At 49.8% G+C, this 26,677-nt stretch overlaps 1 protein-coding gene across 1 annotated transcript; it reads right to left on the bottom strand.

Moving 5' to 3' along the window:
* On the bottom strand, positions 1-26,169 carry TRIB2 (tribbles pseudokinase 2). The gene is made up of 3 exons (XM_032430079.1): positions 24,494-26,169; positions 19,439-19,731; positions 1-2,706 (listed from the first exon to the last, which is right to left on the bottom strand). The coding sequence occupies exons 1-3, from the start codon at positions 24,761-24,763 to the stop codon at positions 2,238-2,240; spliced, it is 1,032 nt and encodes a 343-aa protein (XP_032285970.1). The 5' UTR covers positions 24,764-26,169; the 3' UTR covers positions 1-2,237.
* Positions 26,170-26,677: the final 508 nt, after the last annotated feature.

The raw sequence follows: 26,677 nt of genomic DNA, 5'->3' as shown, positions 1-26,677 counted from the left end.
ACCTCCTCACGTGGTAGTAACGATTAATTCACTGTGAGATACTACCTCTAAATTGGCCAGCATACGCCCACACATGATGGAAGCTAGCTTTTGCTTTGTATTAACAGTCGTGGTGGCTCATCCTAAAAGAGTGAACCCCCGGGAGGACGTAGGAGTTCCTGGCTGGTGCGTGGTGGCCACAAGCCACAGATGGGAGAGACTCAGCATTTGCAGGACCTCAACATTTTAGTTAAATACGCACAATTTTATTGATTGAAGAGATTAGGACAAAAACATTAAACCAAATACAGGACAAAGCACCAGAGGCCATAGATTCCCACCATGCACATCACCAATCTTTCCTCCTACGGGGTACTGAAAAAATAGGGGACGGGGAAGAAAAACAGGTCCTTCTTGACACAGCACCATCTTCAGAATGTAAAAAAAAAAAACCACAAAAAAACAACAAAAAACCCAAAACCAAAAAACTCTCTCCTTTGTATCTTCCATTATCAAAATAGAATCAAGGGCAAATCCATGGCCGCCTTGTCTCCTGACTATGAACAGTTAAGCTGCCCTCCTGGGAACGTGAAGGCTGGGCTCCTGCTGAGCAGGCATGAAGCATCCAAGATCTGCACACACATGCCACGTACTATAATAAAGCACAGATTCAAGTAACATTTACATACTAGAGTCCACGTGTTACCTACCCAAAAACATGACCATTTCACAAAACGTATACAGGCAGTAAAATCCGAACAACTGAGGTACTGGAAACACAAATATTTATGCCAAAAGAGTTCTGTAACATAAAAAAAATAAAAAAGCCGTAAAAAAAAAAAAAAAAAAAAAAAAACAACAAAAAAAAACATTTGCCACTCGAAATCAATAAAGCTATCTAGAAAAGCCAAACAAAAGGTTATTTCAGGGACAGAAATACTCAAACAAGAAAAAATATATAGATGTTAACTACAGCATGTAACATGTCATCCCAAGTCAACCCGTAATTGAAGTACTGGCTTAATACATCACAATGTGACATTTTCCTTAATAAATAGAAGAATTCTTGAAAATACAAAGGTGCGTATTGGGATAAGAGAGCTGTTTTTATTTATATCATCCTAGCTTCCAGCTGATTTTTCTTGCCGCTTGTCTCTACCGAGGGCTTTTGTCCAAACCAGAGGGCCTTCCAAGCCAAAAGGATCATTCTTCCTAAAGAAAAGGAAATAGCTGCCCTGTATTTCATACACGTGGGACAATCTGCTTGGTTTCACTAGTTTCCAATAAAACAAAGACAAAAGGTGTAGCTGAGACCAGAGTGTCGCAAAAGCTTCAGACTCCAAGCGCCTCCCGTGATCTCACCCCGTTGCCCCCATCCCAGCAGAGAGGACCCCCAATGAGGCAGCCCTCATCGTTCGAAGGAAAAAAAAATTCAAGAGTGAATTTCTCTTTTCCTTTCCCTTCCTTTTTTTTCTTTTCTTTCTTTAAACTACGATAGCAGTTAATGCATCTAGAAGTTTGACTTCTAATAGCTTCCTGTCACAAACCCATGGACACAGAACAGAATAGCTTGTTAAAGGACAGATTTTTTTTTTTTCCCCTTCAGGGAGCAAAGCATCAACATGTTATTTCCTGACCAGGATATTAAATAGTTTATTTAGAAGAAATGAGTTGAAAAGAGCAATTAAGAGACACAAACTGGACTTCTATTTTCTTTTAGCTTAGCACCCAGGTTTCTGGTCAGTCTGTGTGCACCGAATTTTTTTTTTTTTTTGAATGAACCGCATTAAGTATCCTATAGGTGGTTGTCTTGTTTAAAAAGAAAAAAAAATCCTTGGCCAATTGTACCTTCCCTGAATCATGACAAGAAGTTAAAAGCTAACAGTGCGATGCCAAGATGTGTGTTTGAGGCAGAGAGTTTTGATTCTGTCGGGATCTGCAACTATTTTGGGAAAAATGAAAAGTGGGGTAGGCCGAAGCAGCCCAACTGATGGGGGTGGTCTCCAGGGGGCTACGTCAGGGAAGAGAAGCTCCAGGGGCACCTGCCCCGCTGACCCGACCCCAGACTCCCACCCCACATCTCTCGCCCCCATGCTACATGTTCAGTCAGCTCCTTGAAGGTTCTCCTTCTTTGAACCGAGAAACTTGAGTGTCAGTGTCTTTCTTGCTACCAAGCCAGGCGATACGTGTCCCCTGGAAGGACTCTCCACTGCCCTCTCTCGCTCCTGGTACCTGCTAAGTCTCTGTGGGGCACGAGCTCAGTTAAAGAAAGGGTCCAAGTTCTCTTCCATGTTGACATCCGGCACCAGCTGATCAGACACTTCCTTAGCACCATATCCTGAATTCGAGACGCTAAAATCTGTAGAAAACCAAGGATGGTCCAGAATTTCCTGCGAGGTCAGCCGCTCTGAGGGCTCCCGCCGCAGGATGCTTCGGATGAGGCACTTGGCCTTGGGCGACAGAGTCTCTGGAATGTTGAACTGGCCACGCCGGATCTTGCTGAAGAGGGAACTGGGCTCAATGTCATGGAAAGGGTACCGCCCCACCAACATGGTGTAGAGCATCACTCCCAGGCTCCACACGTCGGCTGCTTTGCCCGAGTAGCTGCCGCTGGTGTTCAAGATCTCTGGGCTCACGTAAGCAGGGCAGCCGTGCTTGTCAGAGAGGGAGTCATCATCTCCCCGAAGAATATACGCATCTTCCAGGCTTTCCAGCTTGACCCGAGTCCTGCAAGAGAGAGGAGAGCGTGAGCTCCTACGGGCAGGCTGAGGCACGTGAATCCCATCACTGTATCACAGCCCCCGCTTTAGTATTTCCAAGACCATGCACACATTCATTCATTCATTCAACCAGCCAAACATGACTTACTGAGGGCCTTCTAGGCGCCAGACACTGTTCCAGGGTGGGGGGCCCAGGAGTGAGTAAGACTGACAGGGAATTTGCATGATGCTTAAGATCTACCGGGGTGAACCCACACCTCCAGCAAGTAAACAGACCATAAATGACATCATCATCTCCCCCATGTCAGTGATGACGGAATAGGAGATTCGTACTATTCTCAGACACATGTAGGTAGTGATGGGGATCCGCAGGATTTGAACTCAGACCCAACCAACTGGGAAGCTCCCAGAAGCTCTGTCCACAACTTACGGCAAGCTTCTGGCTGACATGATATAACAGTCTGAAAGGACTTTGTACTCAATGGCATCTTGGCTTTATAACAGACAGTCCTTTTGTTAGACATGGAAGATCTGATGATTCCATTTTCCAGATAAAAACATCAAGGCTCATGGAGTTTGAGTAATTTGTCCAGTGCCTTTTAGCTGGGAAACAGAGAAGACTTGGTCCCACACCTTCCTTAAGGAAGTCACCTGCTGCTCCTTCCCCACTACTTCAGGTCTCTGCTCAAATGAGCTTCACTAAAGAAGCTCCCTCTTTACGGAGGGGAGGGGGCGCACACAAGGGGGCGCACACAAAGCTGCCTTTCTCTAGGACATAGGCAGAGCTGGGGAATGTTCGAGCAGGTATGCATTGCCATAAGCCCTTCCAAGGCTGACATCTTCATAGCAAGCCCATCTTCTTTCCAAGATTTACCGTTGAACTTGCCTCCTATCTGGCCCATCACACTCCCAGGGGCTGGTCCTTGACCTGATGCTTATCTGACTTAGTTACCTCTAACTTCTACCTGTGCCAACACGTACACATATGTACATATGTGAATCTGATTTCTCACATGTGCGCAGGGGTGTGTGTGTCAATCTTCCCCCTGCCTTCTAAGGATGGCTGAGCTGGCTGACAGGTTCCAGGATGCCTCCAGGCTGCACTCATGAACGGAGGTGGAGAAAACCCACACTGAATTCTGAGTCCCTGGGGCCCAGCACTCTTCTTTATACAGTAGAACCTGATATGACCATTGGGCATAAAATAAGCGCTTGGTAAATACTTTTGGAAATAAGTTAAATTCTTAAAATTAACTATACTAATTTGCAGTGAAGAAAGCTGAGGACCAGGACATGAAATGACTTGCTCAAGACTGACGGCTGCCCCCCACCCAGTGCCAGAATCTTCTAGACCTCCTTGGCTCAGGGGACTCCCAAGAATCTTGTTTCCCTGTTCTGCCATTCCTTGAGTGGAAAGCTAGGTATTGCGACCTTCCAGGGCTTAAAATGGAAATCCTCTTCCTGTTCTCCTGGCCAGAACCCTCTAACAGCAGAGTTCTCAGAGCTGTTAAACCCCATAGACTCAGTCTCATTCCATCCCACGAATGAAGGCTTGCCACAAAGGTGACGTGGGCCAGGGAGGAGGGGCTGGAGTGAGGGGTCAGGGCCTTGTAGACAGTGCCTACAAGGGCCTACAAGGTCACGATTATTCACAGCAGTGGGTTCCTTCGTCTCAAAAATGCACATCATAGTTTGTACCCTGTTGTCCCGAGGGGTGACGAGGCTCCAATGAGGGGAGAACAGGAAAGTGCTTGGAGAAACCACACTGGGGCATTTGCCTAAATCAGAGCTTGTGACTCAGGTCCATAAGCTGCTTTCCTCCTCCTCCCCGGGGCTACAGGTCTTAGCCTTAGTCTCAGCCTGCTCTGAAAAGAGCAACCACCACGGCTACTCAGGGAGCCACAGAAGGAAGGTGAGGTTCAAGTTAATCAAGTTAGCTCTCTATAGCAAAAAAATTGGACAAAAGCCTGGGTTGATTATGAGATCTCATATTTGAATTACAGAAGTTTCAAAGACTAAGGAGTAACTACTTCCCTGTACTCATTTCTGCCAATGAGCAATAAATGGTGGTAGTCTCTGGAAAAGGTGCTGGGCAGGGAGCTCCGAGAGCAGATTCCAGGCCAGACTACATCTCTCATCTGTTGTGTGGCTGTGGGGAGGTCACTCAACCTCTCTGTTTCTCAAACTTAAAGAGGAGCGTTGGACAGGGCCGTCTTCTTTTTAATTTTAATTTTTTGTGATGGTCCAATATACATAAAATTTATCATTTTAACCATTTTTAACTGTATACTTCAGGAGCATTAAGTACATTCCCACTGTTGGGCATCCATCTGGACAAGACAGTCTGAAAGTCTCTGCCAGTTTTAACATTCTGGAATTCTGTAATATATAGCAACATGTCTTCTTTACTCGCTCACCCAAATTCTACTATCACCTGTAGCACACACGTTCTTCTCCTCCCCCTTCAGCTAATGATCTACAGACGCAGGAAGGGTCTAGATGTGCTCATCTGGAATTAGGCTGATGGAAAGCAAATCCTGTTCTTCCTGTTGCTCTTTCTAATCAAAGGCAGCAGGTGGGGTGGACCCACACCAGCTTCCCTAGACGTTCTAAGATTGGAGGTGAGTCAGGGAAACCCAAGAGGGCGGAGGGGAGGGGGCGCACACAATGGGGCCAAGTGGGTTCTCTCAACAGCTTCCTTCGCCGGACCCTCCCCGGCAGCAGCCTCAGGAGCTGGCCAGCTTCCTGGCCTCCAAGGTCACTGTCGTGGCAGCAGGAGAGCGACAGGAATAACTATAGCTGTGGAAACTGTAATTAGCTGTGGGACAAGGGACAGTCCGGTGGAAGGAGCACCAGACGTGGAATCTGGTTTGGAGCTGGGTTCCTCGCCACAGCCCACCAGCTCACGCATGTGGGGCTGCCATCTTCCCCGCGGCTGCAGGGTGAGCCCCGGGCCTCCTGAACATACCCGCAGCCCCACTTCCTCTCTGCTCCAGCCCTTCCCTGCTCCTCAAACGCACCGACCACCCACCACAGTCCTCCCTGGGGCCTCTGTGCAGGTTCTCTCCCAGCCTCTGCCCAGAATGCTCTTCCCCCAGATACGTGGACGGCTCATTCCCGCTCACTTCTTTCAGGTCTCTGCTCAAATGAGCTTCATAAAGAGCCCTTGCCTGACCATCCTATAGAGGGGAGCACTGCACGCCCAGTCCTCTCCTGCCCTTCGCTGCGACCTGGAATACTATGCATCTGTATTTGTATGGTCACGCATTTATACTCTGTATTATTCCCATGGTCACTGCAGGGTGATCGCCTCTTTCCCACCCCCAGGAGCTCGGGAGCAGGTAGCTGAGGTCGCTCTGTATGTAGAGAACATCACCTGTGTTGATTGCTGTTTCTCCAGCACAGAGACTAGTATCGGCCACCCAGCAGACACTCAGTCTGAGAGGGAAAGGGACAGTCACACCATTAACCCCTCGGAGCTTCGGTGTGCCCATCTTTAAGGGAACAACAGCCCTGCTCTGCCTCCCTCGCCAGGATTAAGTGGATGTCAGATGAAGTATCCATGGGGAACAGGCTTTGTAAATTCCAATACCTCAGTCCCTGGCAGGGGTGAGGGCGGGCACGGATGTGCCTCGGGAGACCTGAGCTGCTGCTAGCTCAGCCCTTACAGGGGACAGACGTCACCACCTCAAGCTCCTGATGCTAAACCACACCTGAAGCCCTTTTCCATTCTTACCTCCCTCCAGGCCACAGCGCTACACTGTGACTCTCACCTTCCCCCTGTGACCCACCCCCTCCACTAGGTGACAGGGACCCTACTTCCAGCCTGACCCCCCTATACTGGAAGGGTTCGATCTTGTTAATTAATGCTCTTCCTGGCATTCACTTCTTTCCCCCCCGCCAAGGCCTCAGGGGCTGTGCAAATACCCAGTGGACCCGAGAGTGCAGTGGAAAGTGCACCACACGTGCTGCGGACGCTCGGCCGCCCCGGAGCTGACCCACCTGCCACGTCAGCCTCCTCCCTTCCGAAGCCAGCCTCCAGGTGGGGCGAGTCTGGATCTGCTCGTCACATCCGACTCAGCGCGTGCTGTGCCAAATTTGCCCCACATACACCAGGCCAGCTCCGTCTTGAAGTCAGAGACCTGGGTTCCGATTCTGGCTCTGAAAATTACTAAGTACCAAAGAGCAAGCACCATCTCTATACCTAGAAAGGTGCTAGGTATCGACAGAGATTTCCTCTTTAAAGTTTATAAAATCCATGTCCAAGGCAGGAATTATTATCCCTTTATGTGGACACGGAGCCTAATGCTGGGAAAGGGTGAGTAAGCCCCTATGGCTAGTGAGGCCAGTCAGGGGCTGAGCGCCCATCCCTCCCGGGGCTCCAAGCAGCCAGCCCGCAGGCCTGGCCCACCCACCTGAGCAGGGGGTGCAGGAAACCACAGCCGGGGTGTCCCCGTCGATGAGGCCTCCTCAAAGTGGGGAGCACACATGCGCCCAGGGTCAGGGAGAGCCAGCCCATGGGGCAGGAACCCGCTCCTCCCATGGAGCAGCACAGACATCCCGGGCAGGCGAGGAGAGAAGAAAAAGAGGGGCCTAGAGAAAGCTGGGGAGGAAGTGCATGCTTCTGACCCTGCTTCCTGCTCGGAACACCCTGAACTTGTCTGTATCACTCCTAGGCAAGGGTCAAGGCAAGTGGTCGGGATTATGTCTTTCAACAAGGACCTTCCGGGGTTCACGCATATCAGGAACCCGAGGCCGTGCTCCAGTCCCAGTGCCGGTCCCCGTGGACTTGCTGGACAATTGCAGGGACCGTCAGAAGGTCCCCGGGGCTTGGTTCCCGCTCTGGGGAGCAGGTTGCCTCTGTCTGCTCTGGAGAGCGTGGGGGGGGTGGGGGGCGCGCCTGGCAGAGCACCTGCTCGTGTCAGCATGGGACGATATGAACGAACAGTCTTTGAACTTCTGCTGTCCCCTGAACAGTCTGGGGATTATGTATTCCCAGTCAAAGGAAACTGATTTTCGTAACAATCCCTAAGGGTATCGGTGGTCCTAGTAATTCAAATGTCCCACTAATCATTAGGGCATTGAAACTAGGCACCCACCAGGGATAAGGACATGACAAGTAATGCCCACCTTCTCGGGTTTTTGTGAGGATTGAAACAATGAAACAATGCAAGCACAGTCTCTACCAAGTTGCCCAGCGTAGGAAATCTGCAAAAACTGGTGGCAACTCTAACTGATCTTATTAGTAAGATAAGGCGCCCACCTCAAGCCCAGAGTCTAGAGGAGAAGACAGATGAACACGATCCAAGTGGATGTGAATTCTGTGCCCCTGCTCCTTCCCAGGCACTTTGCACTTATTTCCCACCCCCTCCCCCGAATGGTCTCCCCCCGCACCCAGATGTGCCCAGCTCATTCTGCTCACTTCATTCGGTCCTGACGAAGGCAATCAGAGTGGGCTTTGTGGAGGTGGTGGGAATAAAGACGGTACACGAAGAACAGAGATTCCCGAAAGGGACAAGGGAGGGCTGGTGGAGAATTTTTGTGACCAAAAAGCTATGAATGACAGTGGTTATCTCCTGCAGCTTCTTGGAGGAAAGAGCCATTAGCCTGTGGCGGGACTGACTCGGCCAAGAAGCTGCACCCTGCATGCATTTTGCAACCTGTCCCTGGCATAGGCAGGAACCAGCCTGCTTTGCTTTAACTTCTCAATGAAAAAACCTCACGCGGGGGCAGCCTGTGGACTTGGCACCATTCCTGGTGCCATCAGATCCCCAGCCAGGTGAGGAAGCCAGGACCAGCAGGATGCCTTCCTTCCTCCGCAGAGCAGCATGCAGCATAGGCCTTCGAAGTCCTAGTGCCCCACCCCCTCTCAGCAGAGGCCCGCGAGGCTCCCTCCCGGCCCCGGGGTCGCCAGAGCAGTGTGACCACGGGCCCCTTCGGCCTCAGTTTCCCTTCTGTAAAACGAGAACATGGCCTGAAAAGGGCTCTCTTAGCTTCAAAATTCCTGAGCTTAAGTTTCCTTTAATCTGAAACTGTAGGAACTGCAACACTTCTACGACACCCTGGTCATAACGTATATAATAGTGACAGCAGCAACAACAGCAGCCATGAATTCCACACCTACTATGTGCTGGGACTTGCTCAGTCGCTATCTCTGCTTCTCATAACAAAACTGAAAGGCAAATATGACGATACATGCCAACTTCCTACAAAATAAGGAAACCGAGGCACAGAGGCTGGAAGGTCCCAGGCCACATACGGGGTACCTGAAAAAACTCAGCTGAGTCCACATCAGGAGGATCGTCATGCTGGTGTCATCTCCAAAATACATCCCGGCACCAGCATCACAGATTTACTCAGTGTCAAAGACAGAATCTGTGAAAGGAAGATTCTGGGTTTCTGGAGACAAACATGGCCCCGGGTTTATTCAGCACAGACAAAACCCTGGCATCCATGACCTAACTGCTGGAGCTCATGAGCTGGACAGAGGTGGCAGGACCTGCCCATTGGCTAGAAAAAGACACTGAGGTACAAAGAGGTGACCTGTCCAAGGCCACCTTGCAAATGAGGGGCAGAGCTGGGATTCAAAAGCAGGTTTTCAACCTCCAAATTAATGTGCCATCCAAAACATCAAACAGGGCCTACCCCAGCAAATCATGCTCTGCTTTGAAACCTTTAAACACCGCCCTGGGCTCCCGCAGCAGGAAGAGATCAGGACAGGGTGGGCCAGGGTGGGGCTGGGCTGGGAGTTCCGCCAGACCAAGTGGGCCTGGCCGGGACGGGAAGTCCGGTGGCCTGAGGTCAGTGGAATTCGAGAAGTCACTGAAGGCCATTCCGCAGGGTGGGTCCAAGCAGGAGAAGGGTCAACTGAGAAAGGTCAGCCACTACCAGGTCTGGCCTTGTTCTGCCCAACACCGCAAAGCTACCCTTGGCTGTCAGTTCGGTTGTACGAGCAAGGGTCCCCCCCGGGGGGCTACTGCAGGGGGGAATAGGATTGTCCCAGCACCCTACGTCACATCCAGCTGACCTGACAGCCACCACTGGGACTCGACAAATAAATGAAGCTAAACTCTGCCAAATAAATCGTCGCTGTAATTCTGTTTCCTGTGTGCATAGATTTTTTCCCTCTGCGAGCCACTGAAATGCCGGCTCCTGAAGATGCAGTGAACAGACCCAACACCCAGGTCAAGCTCCTTCCACATCAGCAGGAGAACAGCAGGTGACCCACAGGGAAACACTTCAGCTCAGGGTGAGGGGAGTCTCCAGGGATGGGGCTGGCTGGTTCTACTAGGTAGTGTGTCCTCTCACGCTGCCCCGTCACGACAGAAAGGCCTCTGTTGTCTGTGCCCTGACTCATCGTGGCTACAGGACAGCAGGAAACCATCCCACCTCCCACCTCCTAGGCCTTCGCACCGCAGGAAAGCACCCCTCGAGCGCAGCCTGGATCTCCACAGGGACGGACAGGGAAGGAAGGCAGGGCAGCTCTGGACCCCTCCTCAGGACTCTGTTCACCTCTTGCCCCTGTGCAGGAAGACCTGGTCCCAAAGGATCCCCTGGCCCCGAGTCAGTCGATTCAGCTTCTCAGAGAAGCTTCTGCAGGCAACGTACCGCTGCTCCGAGGGCCCACCCAGCCTGGATTCTTCCAGGAAGGAAGAGCCAGGTGCACCTTGAGGAGCTGCCCCACCCTTGCTGCTTAGGCGGACTCAGAGTCCAGAACATTCCTACCCATGCACCATTGGCAGGGCAGGAGCCGGGCTCGGGCCGGTCCCTGTGACCCCACCGACCCAGCAAGCACTGGGAGCAGTGGTGCAGCCCTGGGCCAGACAGGAATTCCACTTGGCAGAGTCCTGAACTGGGGCTCACCCAGATGGCCCAGGCACATACCACACACGTTCCGTCAGCCAGAAAATCTGGCCTCTTGCTCTGGGTCACACCACCAACATGTTCTAGAACTTGGGAGAAGGACATTTCCTCCCCATTTCTTCATCTGTAAAGATCAAAGGGTTGAGTTTAATTCTGCCTCTTACCCACCCCTCCTTGATCCCATTGCTTGGGTCCTTGTCCCTGTCAGCATCCTGAAGTCGATACCCATGCCCAGGCCATCCTACGCATACACTTCCAGAATCACGACCAGACCCCGTCCCATCCTGTCTCGAAAACAAAACAAAACAAAACAAAACACCCTTCAATGGCTCCTCCTGGATTTCAGGTCAAGTTCAAGGTCATGGGCATGCATCCAGGCCCTAGGCCTTTTCTTGCCTCTTCATTCTCATCTCTGATCCCCCACAGGGCTCTCCACCAGCACGCCCCTCCCTGCCCAGGGCTCATTCTTGTCTCTTGGCCTTTACTCACACTTTCTGAACATCCTTCTACTTCACTCAGACCAACCCGAGAAGGAGCCCATCTCCTCCTGACACGCTCATTCTCTACACCCCATTCTGCCATTAGGACATTTTCTTCCTGCTCCCATAGAGTTCTCTAATGTACACCCATTCTCTGTAACATGGTATGAAAAATAACTATTACACTATGTCTTCCGTTAGAAAAGGATTCTCCAGAGGTGATTCTCGTACCCTCAATACCTTGTGCCGAACGTAGCACATAATAGATGCTTAATAAATATTTGCAACATAGTGTGGATCCCATGTCGAAGATGCCCCCGGCTGCAACATGCTGCCTAGAGTTCAGGGTATCTGGGCGCGATTCTGCTTAAGAATTGCACTCTCTCAAGTCCAAAGAAATTTCAAATAGGCTTGACTCTATTTCATGCTTTAGAGAAACTCCCGAGAGTCCCGGATAAAGGGCATTTAAAATGTGTTTCCATCCACTGCCTTCTGCCATCAATATATCTAGGGGATTTTTCTTATAATATTTATGCCTCCAGGGCAGCATAAGGGGCTACTCACACACCCATTTAGTCAATTGTCAGACATTCACGAAGTATTTACAAGGCTAGTCCTGTGCTAGGTAGGGAAGACAGAAAGAGAATTGGACCCCACTTTACAGTTCCGCAGAGAAAACAAAACCCACTCCATAAAATGGAAACACAGGACATCACAGGACTGCCCGTGGGGTTGGTTAACTGGTGGCCCATGACCCCTCAGAGAAAAGGAAGTACTGAGCTTCAGTACTCAGTGCTGGTCAGGTCCTCCTGGTGTTCACTTGTTGCCCAATTGCATGAGAAAATTCCTTCTATGGATCGGACACAAGGGGTGGTATTCTACCTGGTGTCTATTTCCTAGAGCCAGAGTGGTATTTGAAGGCCTAGGCACGGGATTCCAGTGTCCTGGGCACAGACCCCCAGGACTGCCAATGATTAGCTGTGAGGCCCTGAGCCTCAACTTCCTCATCCATAACATGGTGATAATAGCACTAGTTTACTCACTGGTTTTAAACTGGTTGATGTAAATACAGTAGTTAAGTAGGATTAAATCAGTTTTCCTTTAAGTGTCATAGTTAGAACAGGGCCTGGTCCATGGCGGAAGCCAGATAATATTTCACTGAAACGTAAGTCCCGTGAGGGAAGGGTTCCGTCTCATCGGGTACTGCAGGATACGCAGAGCCTAGAACAGTGCCTGGCACATGACAGATGCTCAATACTATTTGTCGAATAAATAAATGAATCTCCAGGTTGTTGGGTGATGAGGGCCAAAGCCAACGGCTGATCATCAACAGCAGTCATGACAGGTGCCTTTTTAAGGCTCTGCAGTGCAGCAGCCACCCTGCTGGATACTCTTAAGTTCATGATCTCTGACCCACGTCAGAGAAGGTAGGCCAAGGTCAAATGGCTCAGTGAAGGAGTAGGAGACCCTACTGCTGTGCCCTTGGCTCTGCTTGCCCAGGGTCTCAGTCTAGCCCATCAGCTAATTTATTAAGCACAAACAGTAAACAGCTCGGCCAGAAATCCCATTTCTAAGCAAAGAACCCTGAGGGTGCTCTCCCTTCTATGATTAGGGAAGTCCTTCATAAATGAAAATAACCCCACCACAGACATTGATAACAGTGTCTTAAATGTCACTTCTGCATAAATCATTAAATCAAAATGGGAACGATGGGTTAATTTCTCATTCGATGCAGCACACTGAAGGAGCTCTTTTTGAAACGGTGTCTACGTGGGAGATTTATACATTTTAGTCTTCCAGGGCTCCCACTCTGGGCAATGTCCTAGAGGCCAACGATCCGTACTTATTCCCACTTTTCTCATTCCGTCATGAGAATCCAATCTGAGATGCATAGGCTCAATGAGGGAGATCTTCATTCATTCAATGCCACTGTGTTCCCGCAGCAGGGACCACAAGACAGCCTCTGTCCCCAAGAATCTCCCAGCCCAGCAGGAGATGAGGCATGAGGACAGTCGAGGGATGCACATGGACAATTCGAGTAGAGGGGAGACTATCAGTGTGCTATGGGAGGGGGATCACTTACCCACCCAGGGAGAAGTGGGGGAGTAAGCCTCCCCCAAGGGCTGGCAGTGCCGGAAGCACAGAGAAGTGGTCAACATAAAGAAGGGAATTCCAGGAGCTCTGTCTCCTTCAAAGCAAAAAGGTCAGGTCTTTTGCTAAAATACAATGAGCCTACAACTTCATGTGAATCGCTATTGATGAAAGAAGGCAGGGTCTGGTCTCCAGTCTGGGCTCTCTATTTTGTTAGATATTAAAGCCTCAATGGAGGCTGAAGATCTACAAGGAGAGCCAGTACAGAAAGTAATCTGAGGAGAGAGAGAAGGTGTGCAGACCTCAGCTGGCGGGAGGAGGGAAAAGGCCTCCACCACACCGGAGACGCAGGTCCTGTGCCTGGGCGGATGGCGGCAGGTGACACTGAGAGGCCCAGGGCTGCTGGGTTTCTACAAAGGGTCCAGCCTCCCTCCTGCAGAAGCAAGCACTGTTCAGCTTCCACAAAGCAGAGGAAATGCAACTTGTGACGTCAAGAGATAAAAATCTTCTAACCAAAGAAGAAACATGCACAGAGGCATGTTTCTCCATTCATAGGGGGTTATTTCTGCGCAGGGAAATGTCAACACTGAATCGAGGTTGGGGGCAGGGGGCGGGGGGTGGGGGGTGGCAAGGAGCCTGGTCCCAAGGGAGAAGAGAAAGCAAACTGGCCAAACGGGCCGCTATAGGAACACTGGCTCGCTCCCAGGGCAGCCTGAGGTTGCACCTGCTTCCTGGGCTCTTCACATCCTGACTCAGCAAGCTGCCCTATGTCACCGGGGGGCCAGACACTACGTGCATGGGAGGTGAAGACGGTGGGAGCTACCACTTGTCCGTGGCTGATTATGTGCCAAGCTCTGGGTTCACCTGCATTCATTCATTTAGTTTCATGAGGAAAGTCTTCTGGATATTTCCACTCTGCAGATGAGGTAATCTGGACAAAAGAGGTTATGCAACTTGTCAAGATTAAGTTTGCTAATCAGTGCAGGAGCAGGGACTAGAATCCAGACAGTGACTCATCCTCCACATGGGAGTAACGGGTCTTCTCCCAAAGCTCAGGCCTTCCCTTAGAGGCTCAAAGTGAAACTGGGGGCCTCCTGGAAGATCTGCTGGCCAGGCAGATCAGCCCACTACCACAGCAGGGAGGGGGAGGTGGGGGGACCCGGGCACTGCCTTCTATCAGATTCAGGGCCCCTTCCCACACACGGCCCCTCCCACTCTACAGCCCACCTCTGATTTTACTACGGGAACAAACTGTGGATGCAAAGGGTGTGTCCACGCTGAGTACAATCAGGGTAGGGGTTTAACTTCCTCAGAAAGAAAAAAAAATCACCTTAGTTCTGCTCTGCAGAAACGTCCCAGGGATGGAGGAGAAGCAGCAGTGCAAGGCTGGGAACACCGGGGCCAGTTCAGGCCCGGGAAGCGGGGTCCTTCACTCCCTGCATGTGCCTGGTGTCCGCCTTCCCCTGCGTACATCTGGTCGACCTTCTGGCCCTTCTGAGCCTGGTGCTTGCCCTGTCAATCACCCTTCTAGCACTGATCCAATATTATAGTTAAACAAGAAAGGAGGATGTGGCTTAAATCTGAACCCTCACATCACAAGAGTTCCACTCCTCGTGAAATGGCTGCCCAAGAGGTGGAGCACATTCTCCAAGAGCCTCCCGCACCCTGGGAACGGCTGGTCGAAAATGGCACCACTTTATCAATGACTTTAGGACCGGCGGGCTACAGTGAGCACCTGCCCCACCCTGTGCACCTCTGGATCATTCACTGGGCTCTCACAATCACCCACAGGGATGCAGTCCTAATTTCTGCCAGGAGGAATCTGCAGCTCAGAGGCATTAAAGGACTCATCCAAGACCAGGTAGCTAATGAGGGGTAGAGACAGAATCCGAATCTAGAATCCAGATCAAAATAAAATGGAAGCAAAGGAATCGGCAGTGCTACTAATTCAACACAGAGGCAGAAGGCACACTGGTATCAGGCCCTCACGTAACATGGGCTGTCATGCGTGTATCATGTCTTCACGCTGCTCATGGGAAACTGGACTGATGGACCTGATCGTTCTACCAAGAACACATTCATGGGTGGTCAGGATTCAGTTACAGATGGTCCAGTATCAGAAATCCATGCATAAAGAGTCAGCACACGGGCTGGTCTCATTCTGAACCTGGTGGGGCTCAGCCAACTTCACCATGTAATTCTTTCACCTTCAGTTCCTTGCAAGAGCATCAGACAAAAAGGTGCACATCCTTGAGAGAGAGAAGACCATGCACAAAAGTGTGGTCTGGTGATTTGAAGCTTAATAAAGTAGTACTTCCAAAAGCCTCTTCTGTGTTTCCCCCCTCCAAAAAACCAATGCATAAAGGGCCAGAAAACAGACACAGACTCCATCCTTCAACGTTTCAAAAGCCTTTCAAATTCAACCCATTGTTTTCTCCCACGCTGGGTGTTGTCAGGAGAGACACAGACTCTAGTCCTATTGAAATACCTATTGATGAGGTCTTGCTGATTAGGATGGATGGTGGGGGCTGCCAGCCCAGTAAGGTCCCAGACTGCTGCCCCCCTCAAAACACAGGCAGGTTCCTTCACACAAGCCACTGTGCGGACCAACAAAGAGAAACTGCCACGAAACTGAACGGCTGCAGGGACACACGGAGGGAGAAATAATCTGAGTGACAAAACCAGAGTCTCCTACTCTGAAATCGAAGACGTTCAAAGGCAAAACAACAAGGAGGAAGTCTACAAGGCATTATCCCTCTTTCACAAAAAGTTGACAGATGGCTGGGGGAAAAGTTCCTATCAGCTACTGATGAGAACATTTGGAATGTCCTTGAAAATGAGAGTGACCTTCTCAGAGCTGCCCAGAGACACTTGTCATGCTAGGAACAGCCAAGTCCTCCGGGACTTCAGCGTGGTGGGGGGGGCAGGGAAAGAGCTCTGGACTGAAATGATAGGATTTCCAGGCCGGCTCCGTCGGCATATGCATGCTGTTATGACCGTAAGCAAGGTCACTTAACTCCTGTGCAACCCAGTCACCTCGCCCGTCGGATGAGGAGCTATCATTCTCCCTGCTGGTCCCACAGGGAGGCAGGGCTGCATGGGCTCAGGTGCCGTCAGACATGCCGGGGACAGATGATGAGCAGCTTCCTCCCTGTCACTGACGCTTCCTTTTTCAGGAGGAAAATGCTCTCTAAAGTTAAAAAGGATTTCACTTTGACATGCTTACTCCAGTGAAGTCTTCTGGTTTCACATTCATACAGGATACTTCTTTCTAGATCTTTCTAGAAAGGGTCATGCTCTTTGGCAAAAGTCAAACACAGCTCCAAACTCAGTGCCAGAGACTCACAGTCCTTGTGTTGGAAGCTTCCGACATCTTGGGATTCTTCTCTAGGCCCTGGGACATCAAGGATTTCAGCTTTGCCACCATCTACTCCTGGGCACTCTTAGCTCAACTTCCCATAAAGGACAAGAGGCCTGGAGGAAAAGGCCTTCAACAGCAAATGTGAGGTCTGACTCAGCCCCTTATTTGCTTCTAGCTAACTGTGGGCCCTGGGGCCGGCACCCTCACCTCTGCGGTTCTGATTCCAGGCAGCAACAGGAGAAAACTGAAGGATGATGGGCCCTCTGGAGACCCTGGAGTTCACTTGTGTTCCCATGTTCTGTGACCTAAGGATGTCCACCCTACTATGACTCACTTCATAAATATGTATTTACCATGTATGTGCTATCCCTGGACGCACCACCCCGTAAACTCACTGGTGCCTGAAATTCCTCTCGAGAGAGACACAATCGAAGGGGACGTTTAAAAACTTGGATTCCCGTGAGAGAGGGCATTCATTGCCCTTACTCCCTGTGGCAGGCAAGTGAATTTCTTGAGATCTGATTTAATAGAGAATATGTCCTTACTTCTGCTCTTTCTTATCTATAACTTTGAGACCGCACACAACATTTTGGAGTCCTCCTCCATAAAATGAACATGATGATCCCCACCCTACCCCCATTTGCAGAGAGAAGTAAGTAAGGTTAACAATAACCTAATAATAAGACCTTAAAGTGCTCCCAAACAATCACCTCTTATTTTTGTAGTTAGAGTTATTACATTTCCAAGAAAGGTGGAATGCAGAAGGACAAAGAAAGTATCTTTGTCAGTATTCTGCTGGGGGTCACGTATATATTTAACTTCCAGTGAGAATATTCAAAGAAGCACACACCTGATGTTATAACTCAGAAAGACCTCAGAACCAATAAGACAGAGCCAGGACAATAAAAGGATAAGAAACTTGAGGCCAGGAGGAAGGGACCAAACTAAAAGGTCACAGAGGATATTAAAGGTGAAACCAGAGTAATAACTTGAGTCTCCATGCTCCAAGGGCAGATGCATTTGAGCTGAAGAAGAGAATATGTGTCACCCCACACTCGAGATCTTAGAATAGCTCCCTCTTGTTCCATTTGTTAGTAAGGGTCAAGACCATGCACTATCAAAAACCAGGCTATTAGCTGCCATGAATGCCTAAGATACCTGTTTATGCGGAAAAAATATGGAACAATAACCAATCTCTGTGGCCAGTGGCCCTCGGCACTTTGTATACTCGGCTGCATTATAAATTGTCATCAGGGGCACCTGGGTGGCTCAGTCATTAAGCACCTGCCTTCGGCTCTCAGGTCATGATCCCAGAGTCCTGGGATCGAGCCCCGCATCGGGCTCCCTGCTCGGTGGGAAGCCTGCTTCTCCCTCTCCCACTCCCCCTGCTTGTGCTCCTGCTCTCGCGATCTCTCTCTCTGTCAAATAAATAAATAAAATCTTAAATATATATACATATATATAAACTGTCATCAAATTATTCCACTTGCATTAAGTAAACACAGGCCCTTTACCTTTGCTAATCCCTAAATGCTTCCCAGACATTTACCTCCCAATTAGCTCTAACCATAAAATGAAAAAAACCAAAGCAGACACCACTAGATCTCATTAAATATTTTTTCTATAGGACATCAACAGACTTCCCTAAGCAATAGCCTAAAATATCACAGGCCATTAGATACATGGCACAGTAACTGGTAGGTAGAAAGGGTTGAAAGCCAGTTCTTCATCAGACACATAAAAGATATTCCAGATTAAAAAAAAAAAAATACTCCAGATATGTTTGTTGAGTGAGTAAATGAATGGCATGCACTAGCTGTGTACTCAAATGGGCCTTAGCAGCTTTGTGCCCATGGACCTCCACTTCACCAACCACTTCCCTAGGAGGAGTCGAGGATGCCCAAGGCCGTCATGGTAATTCCACGACCCACGTGGGTAGAAACTCTAGAACAATCTTTGGAATAGTCAGCAATGAATATAAATCACCTGCCTCCACCCCTCTAAAAAAGCACATTCTTCAAAAGAAAAAGAGTGGCTCGAAAGAGTTTTACAAGAGAAGTCAGCTGGAAGAGAAAGCGGGCCCCAGTGGGTTTGCTCAACAGAATGTCATGAGTGAGCAGAAGAACCATGAGTGGAACCCAGATGCCCAGTGTCCTGCCCAGCTGTCTCCTACAATAACCCAGACCTTCACATTGCTGTGTGTATGTACTGACAGCTTCCTTACCTGCAATGCCGGTCCTTCCCACATTGTCTGTAACATACTCATCTTTCAAGTGAGCTCCAAAAGCACCTCTCCTATAAAAACTTTCCTGACTTCCAAGTCCTAGTTAAAACGGACATCCCAGCCCCCAGGTCCCATCTAACCCCGTATATAGTCTTCATTCAGGGCTTGGAACATTCCTTTGTAGGTGAGTTGACTAGTTAACGCACCCCGATATTCACAGTACTGAGAAATGTGAGTAATACACACACACTTTAGCCGTACATACAAGTACACTTAGGAAACATCTACTGAGTGAAGGAATGAATGAATGAATTAGAAATCAGTGAGGACAGGCACTGAGTGTTCTGAAGGTAGGATTATTTCAAAAGCAAAATCATGCCTTACTCGCACTGAAAATGTCACACACGCTTGCAGCCATCTTCAGAGTTCACAAAACCAAAAAAAAAACCTAATCACCAGGTCACAGACAATCCTGGCACCCGACCTCTGAGCATTCATTAACACCGCTGGAGTAGTGGCAACTTAGTTTCCCGGGGCACTTAAAACATCACAATATTCATTCACCTCCTTCTGTCTGCTCACCCTTCCTTCACACCTGGATGGCAGGCAGCAAAAAAAAAAAAACAAAAAACAAAAAAAAACTGTCCATTCCAACCTCTCAAGCAAGCATGCTCCCGAGCAGCCCATCAGAGTACGGGCTCTGGACAGGAACGACACTCACCTTTCTTCGTCCTTAAAGATGAATTTCCGCAGCTTCAGATCCCGCAGCACCAGCCCCCCGTCATGGCAGTGGGCCACAGCCGAGGCGATCTGGTAGAACAGTCTGGCCGCCTCCTCCTCCCTCAGCTTCTTGCAGGTGCGGACAAACGAATGCATGTCCCCATAGCTTCGCTCAAAGAACACATAGGCTTTGGTCTCCCCCAGGATAATTTCGGTGATTTGGTTGATGTTGCTGTGGGCGGACAGGCAAAAGCACGGGGCCAGGGATTCCTGGTAGCAGCTGATATCGAACACCTAGGGCAGGATTCACGACAAGACCAAGAGTCAGGGGTGCATCTTAAACCACGGAATCACAGAATGGCACAGGCTTTTGAGGAGATAGAAGGCAGACCGAACTTGGACCCAGACCACACTGGCCCTGCCTGCTCCCAGCTGTGTAACGTTGAATAAGCTGCTTGACCTCTCTGAGCTTCCAAATCTTTATGGGTAAAATGGGCAAATGACCCTTGACTCACAGTGTTGGGAGGATTATTTGACAACATGGAGGTAAAAATGCTTTGCAAGACGTAACACGGTACACAAATGGTTAAGTCTTATTACTTTTTTCTCTCTACCCCAATCACCTGTTTATAAAAGAACTAAGGCAAAATCTGAAAGTGACCCACCCCAAGCTATGCAGACAAAGCCTTATTTTCCTTCCAAAAAACAAAACAGAACAGAAGCGGGCATCACTGCACAACCACAGCGATTGTATACAATATATTTTATACTGCGCAACTGTGTTGTACAGCACTCTACAACATATTAGCAATTAACAGAGCAAATACGCAGACTTTGCCTTAAGGTCCTCTAATTCAATACCTTCATTTTACAGATGTGGATATCAAGGCTCAGAGAACAAGTCAAATCGAGCCCCAGCGGCAGAGCTAAGGAATAGGACACACAGTCCTTAATAGGAAAGAAAGCAGACACAATTCTCAATTCCCTCCACACTATCTAGCTCAATGAATCAGTTATGCAATGATTTTCTATGAATCAAAATTAGCCTGTGAAATGCCACCTCATTGTGGGGTTATTTAAAAAGAAAATCCATCCTCAATACCTTTTTGAAACCATCCTAAGAGGAATTAACACTACAGAGAATCTTTGAGGTCATAAGAAAAAAAAGCTTTCATTCATTTCAAGACCTCCACTAAATCAGGAATACAAATCCCTGGGTTTGGAATGTGGTTTTACTATCTGCCTGGGAATGTAGGCGCATGACTCCCTTCTGTGCCTGCATGAGTGAGGGGCAGGCATGAGGTGCTTTGCTGGAAAGCACTGCAGGCCAAGAAGCCTCCAGCAACAAACCCTTAAATGGTCCCCGTGCACCACCATTTAGCTTCTTAAATCTTTTTCATTAGTGAGAACATCCTCTCCTTGATCCTCATTTTGCAGCATGGCCTAGAAATCACCCAACTGAGGCTCTAATCCTGGCTTGGCCACCAATAATCTGGATAAGATGGATAAAGCACTCAGGGTCACTGGGCCTCCCTCCTCTTCCTAACCTGGAGACGTTGATTTAGAACCCTGTTGACCTTTTTGGGTCCGGATCCCACGTGAGAACCTGATAAAAGCTCTGTCCCCTCTAGCTGACAATGCCCATCCTCCAATGCACGCACAATACTGGATTCATTTTCAGGGGATTCACAGGCCTTCGGAAACCCATCCAGGGACACAGGCTGCCATTTAAGATCCATGATTGAAGTTAAGTCGCCCTTCGGTTCAAAAACCAAAAGAAATCTGTGAGTCAAACAAGGATAGTAAGAACCTCAGGAGGGCTGGTGCTAACCCAGGGCGAGGAAGCAAAGTAACGTTGTGAATGAACCATAATGAGGCATCTCAGGAAGGCGGCACAGCTGCTAGAATTTAAGAATGAATACTTCAATGTCTCCAGAGACCACAAATCACACCCTGATACTGTCAAATGATGACCCACGAGCAGTGACCTCAGAGGTCCGTTCAATTAGGAATCTGAAATGCCTGAGTCAACTTTAACACCCAGGCTGCGGGCAGCAGAAACCTAGGAAAGCCTCAAAAATTTCACAGAGAGTAATAAACGTTTTGCAGTGGCTAATGTAAACACCCCGTGTTATATAACGGGGGTGGGGGGGGACGGGTTCTGAAGCAGGAGGCTGCAGGCTTGGTCTCTCCAGCGCTCGTGGAGTTACGATGATTTATCATATACTTCCTCCTTCAAGTTGCATTTTTAAAAAAATAAAAGGTGATTTTTGCTCAGCACCTTCAGTCAGTTACCCCGTCCCACTGATGAAAAACTGAACGGACACAGAAATTTAAAAAAACAAAAACAAAAACAAAAAAACAACATATTCATGGCAGCTTCACGAAATAGCCAATACCCTCTGTAGATCAAATTCCAAGATGGTGGACAGAGTATGAAAAATAAAGCAATTACTTCTGTTCTCCCAAATGGGTAGGTACCAAACTTTTAGTAGCAGTTATAACGGGCATTTAAGGGGGTTGGACTGGTATTTAAACCATCACCTTCAAATGCAAAATCAAGCCATAAGCCTGGTTGCCAGCTTCTTTTAAATGTTTAATTTGGAGCCTAAGTTATATAATGTGACAGTTGAGATAAGGCAGGAAGATTAGGCCATCATTAGTAGCATTTGCAAAAAAAAAAAAAAAAAAAAAACCCAAAAAAAACCCAAAACCAAGTGCCCATTTTGCCAAAATAGTAATTATGTCAATGTGCATAGTAGCTACCAGCATTTCCATGAAAATAATAAGGTAAAGACCCCCTAAAGCTGCCTTCCTTCATTTGCCTAGCTTACAGTGGGCTCAGGGAGACAATAAACAGGCTTGATTATTTTGGTTAAACGACCCCAAATGGTGTCCTGTAGCATTCTGTCCTGACAGTCCTCTATAGGAAAGGCATCTTTACATTCGATCTGTTTTTGCAAAGACTTTTTCCTTGGGTCAACATAGAGCTAGGAGACATGAACTCTATATTCTGAGACATCAAAAGGAACTTGATTCAATGTGTAGATTTCACAGTGCCTTGCAGTAAGCTGAGTTCACACTGTGTATCTGAGGGTAGCTCATAGAAGCAGCCTTATAAAAACCACTTGGAGCTTCCTAGGATATACACAGCTATGCTTGCATAAAAAGTCACCCATGTCACCTCTGGTAAAAAGGCAGGAAAACAGGCTGCTGTGTCTTAAAGGGATGACCTCTGCCAAGCAGAACAATGATACTGCACTTAAATCCACTTGCAGCCCCACAGTAATTGGTGAGGGCTGATTCAATCTTTGCAATAACTAAACCAGCAGATTAAGTACAGTTTCAGGCCAAAGAGCACGTCTATGAATGACACCGTAAGGTCAGCCCAAAGTGAAATATGTCTTGAAGAATCTGGAGGGAGAAAGAAAGAGCAGGGGCAGGTCACCTCTGCCTTTAAACAAAGAAATAACAGCAAGATGCTCCTGCAGAATTTGAAGGCAGAGTCCCTTTACTTAAAAGCATCTCCAGCCTTTGAAAAATATTAAAATGCTGTACCGAAGTTGAGCAAAAGGAGTGAACACACTGCTGGGCGATTGTGCATATTTCATAGAAGAGTGGCAGCTCTGTGGAATTCATTCATTTCAAAGGATGACTCCCCTATTGTGCAACCTTGTAGGTCTTCTGAGAATTCAATCCAGCTCTGAATAGCCTACGGAATTTTGGTTAACCGGGCACAGTTGCTCTGGGTCTCAATAACTTGGGAGAAGATGCAAAATACCAAATGCTTAGTACAAGCAAAGAGCTATATTTGAAGAGTCTCTGATTTTCCCCTGAGATCTGAACTGAGCAATTGCAAAACTGATTGAAGACCTCCACAAAACGCATATTTACAATGAAAGACTCCAGTCCCCCACGAAATAAAGCAATCTGTGGTTAATGGTAAAAAGTGTGATGTATTATTTGTAGCACAGCTGTGCAGAGCGCCCATTTCAAAGACAGGCAGAGGTCCTCACTCCTCACTATCCCCTTACCCCTCCCCCAAGAAAAACCAAGAGTGACCAAATGTAAAATTGACAATGAATTCTTGATCTTTGTCCAATGCCTGGGTATCCCCTATGCTCTACTCTATTCCTTTTTTTTTTTTTTTTTGCAACTGTTCTCATCCCCTTGTCTGGAGTGCACACACACAAAGACACACAGACACACCAGTCACTGTTAGGGGTCAAAGACAAAAAGGAAACTGAAGTGCCCATCTCTGTATTAGCACTGTGAATCCCTGGGGCTCCAAACGCCGGCCTGTAAACCATACTAGCAAAGGTGTGTGTTGGGGGTGGGGGGCGCGAGGGGGTGTTCGCGCACGGAAGTCTGGAGATGAGAAGAAACGAGACAAGAGAGGAGGACCCAAAGGACTCACTCTTTCCTACACCCAAAGGTGCGCTGGTGGCTTTGATTTCCACCCCCAATACCTCCTTTCAAGGCTGCAAGGAGCAGAGAGCTCTTTGTAAACTCCTTCCCCGCGCTGGGCCCCTGGCTCAGCCAGAGGGGACACCTTTGTGTGTCTCTTTTAAAGGGCACCTTCTGAACAAAGGTTTAACACCTGCACGCTTCTAAGAACAATGGCTGCAAAAGGAACCCAGTCATCAGTGCCTTAAAATTAGCGGGGGATTCCCTACTTCACGGTGGAAGGGGAGGGGGCTAGACACAAGGAGAAACCCCTTGGGCAGCGGGACCCGGCCTAGAGCTGAGGCGCTCCACGAGCCTTTGGGAGCACGCGTGTTCGTGGCCCCCGCGCAGTCCCGCCGCCCTTCCCAAACCCGGGCTCTCCCCAAAACGCCCCCGCCGCAGCCCGCCCCATTGTCTGCAACGCTCTAAAAACTTCGCAACTAGTCGAACGTGAACAAATAAATAAACCCATTTAACGAGGCCACGGATAATTATCCCGCGAGTCTCCCTCCTCCAGGCTCCGCAGCTTGGCGACCTCCCGCCCCCTCCAAACGGCCCCGGGGAATCTTTTTAAAAGACAAAAAGCAAAAACAAACCCCGAGCTCTTTACCTTGCACACCAGCTCCTCCCCACTGTGCAGATGCACGGCACGAAAAACGTGGTCTCCCTCCAGAGGTTCCAACAATAAGTATTTCCCGATGCAAGAAACGCAATGCGACAAGTTCGGAGTCTCGGGCGGGCTCGGGGAGCCGAGGTTCGGGCTGAAACTCTGGCTGGGTTCTGCGGACCTTATAGACGACAACTCTTCGAAATCCTGGGTTTTGTTCCGCGATCTCCCATATCTTGCTATTGTGATGGGGGTAGACCTGTGTATGTTCATGAGTGTGGGGATCGCACTCGGCAAACAAAAAACCCGCTGGAGAGATGAGTCGCTGGCGAGTGCGGCTGCAGGCGCCTCCGTGCCACGGATTTTAAAAGGGAACGAGAGGGGAGGGGACGGGAAGGGGGCTACGCGGAGAAAGAGTTAGAAGCCCCCAAATGGGCGCCGCCGGGCACCTCGTCTGCTCCGAGCCCGGCTCCCGGGGGTGCTCAGTCGGCAGTAACTCGGGTCCTTTTGTTACCCCAAAGCAGCCAGCGATTTGCAGAATCTCCGCACTTTTAGTTTCTCTCTCTCTTTATCTCTCTCTCTCTCTCTTTCCAACGTGGATCTAGACGAGTAACTGGACTGCTAAGGTGGGGAGCTGCAGCGCCAGGTCTCCCGAAGCGATCCCCACGCAGCCTTCCGAATCGCAGACGGGGCGGAGGAGCCCTGCTGTAGTTTGTGCAATCTTCGAGGAGCGCACGGCAGCAGCTTGGTCTCAACGCGTTAGAAACCAAACAAAAAGAAAAAGGAAATAAGCACGGGTCTACCGGCTCGCGCCGCACGGCAGACAGAATCCGCGCTGCACCCCTTTTTTTGGTGGAAAGGGTGGGGGGCGTGGAAGGGGGGGCGCCGGCGAGGGTAGTTACCTACGTTTTAACTGTAGATGGCGTCTGAGGCTTTTCCAAGATCGCAAGAGCTCTCCAAAATTTAAACAAACAGACAAAAAAAAAAGAAGAAGAAGAAGAAGAAGAAGAAAAAGAATAGCAAGGGAGCATTTAACTTAGAGCGGTCACCGCTGCCAACAAAAGACTGCAAAAGCCGGGCACAGAGTTGCGGCGCGGGCCGGGCGCAGGTACCGCGACAAAGCCCGGGTTGGCCCGCCGGGCGGAGGTCAGCACAGGCTCATGCTGTCGCAGCTCGCTCGTGCTCCAGATCGTCCTCCGAATAAAGCGAGAAGTGCGGGCACGGACGAGGGTAGATCAATGGTCTCCGATTCCCCCGGCACGAGCTTCCGGGCAGGGGTGGGGGGGAATCCTCCGGGCGCTGGAAGGGGATGCGCCCCCAGCCAACCTGCGGCGTTCCTTTCCCGCTGGATAACTGGATCTTGCCTTGGAATAATTTACAACCACTCCGTCTCCCCCGACCCTAAACCCAAATTGCCCGGTGGGGTTTGTTTTGGAGAAAACTGATGGCTTTTCTTCTTCGTCTTTTATTTATTTTTTTTTTCTTTCTTCCCCAGAGGTAAGAAGAATGTGTATTTAAAATTGAAGGGGATGGCCGATGGTGCCCGAGGCCAATCCCCGAGCTCAGCACGCCCGCAACTCCCGGCGAGGCGGTATTAATAGTTACTTACGTGGCCGGGGATCTCGGAGCGAGCGGGGCCCTGTGTGCGCGTGTGTGCGCGCGCGCGCCTCGCTCGCGCTCCGTCTCCCCATTCAATGTCACCGACACATTTCCACGGAGCCTCCGCCTCCCCCCCCCCCCTCCGCGGCACCCGCGACTGGCTCAGCCCAGGGCCGGCCCCGCCCCACCCCCGCCCGGGCCCCCCTCATTGAGCCGGGCGCCCATCAATCAGCCCCGCCGCTGCCAGTCCTCGGGCGGCTCCCCGCGCCCGCCGGCCGCTGCCACTACCATTGCAGCTCTCGGCCCCGGCGCGGGCGCCGGCCTCACGGCTCCCCGGCTCGGCAACAGTGCCATATCCTTCCGCGGCCCGGGCTGGGAGAAGGCGGCCCCGCAACGGAGGGGGAGGGTCGCGGGGTCGCCGCAGGCCTCGGAGCGCGCGCCCCGTCGCGAGCGTCTGTGCAGGAGTCGCCAGGCCGCAGCTACGCACGCGTCTCCCCCGAGCGGCTCGGTCGGTGCTCGGTGTACTTCTGCGTACCTAGTTCCCCTTGCTGGCGCTTTCCCCCGGAAAGCCGGGCATCCTGAGAGCAT

The sequence above is a fragment of the Phoca vitulina genome, unplaced genomic scaffold, assembly GCF_004348235.1.
Source record: "Phoca vitulina isolate PV1807 unplaced genomic scaffold, GSC_HSeal_1.0 scaffold42, whole genome shotgun sequence".
In the NCBI taxonomy this organism is placed as follows: domain Eukaryota; kingdom Metazoa; phylum Chordata; class Mammalia; order Carnivora; family Phocidae; genus Phoca; species Phoca vitulina.
The sequence above is the reverse complement of the archived record's forward strand: the minus strand, read 5'-3'. Positions and strand labels throughout refer to the sequence as shown.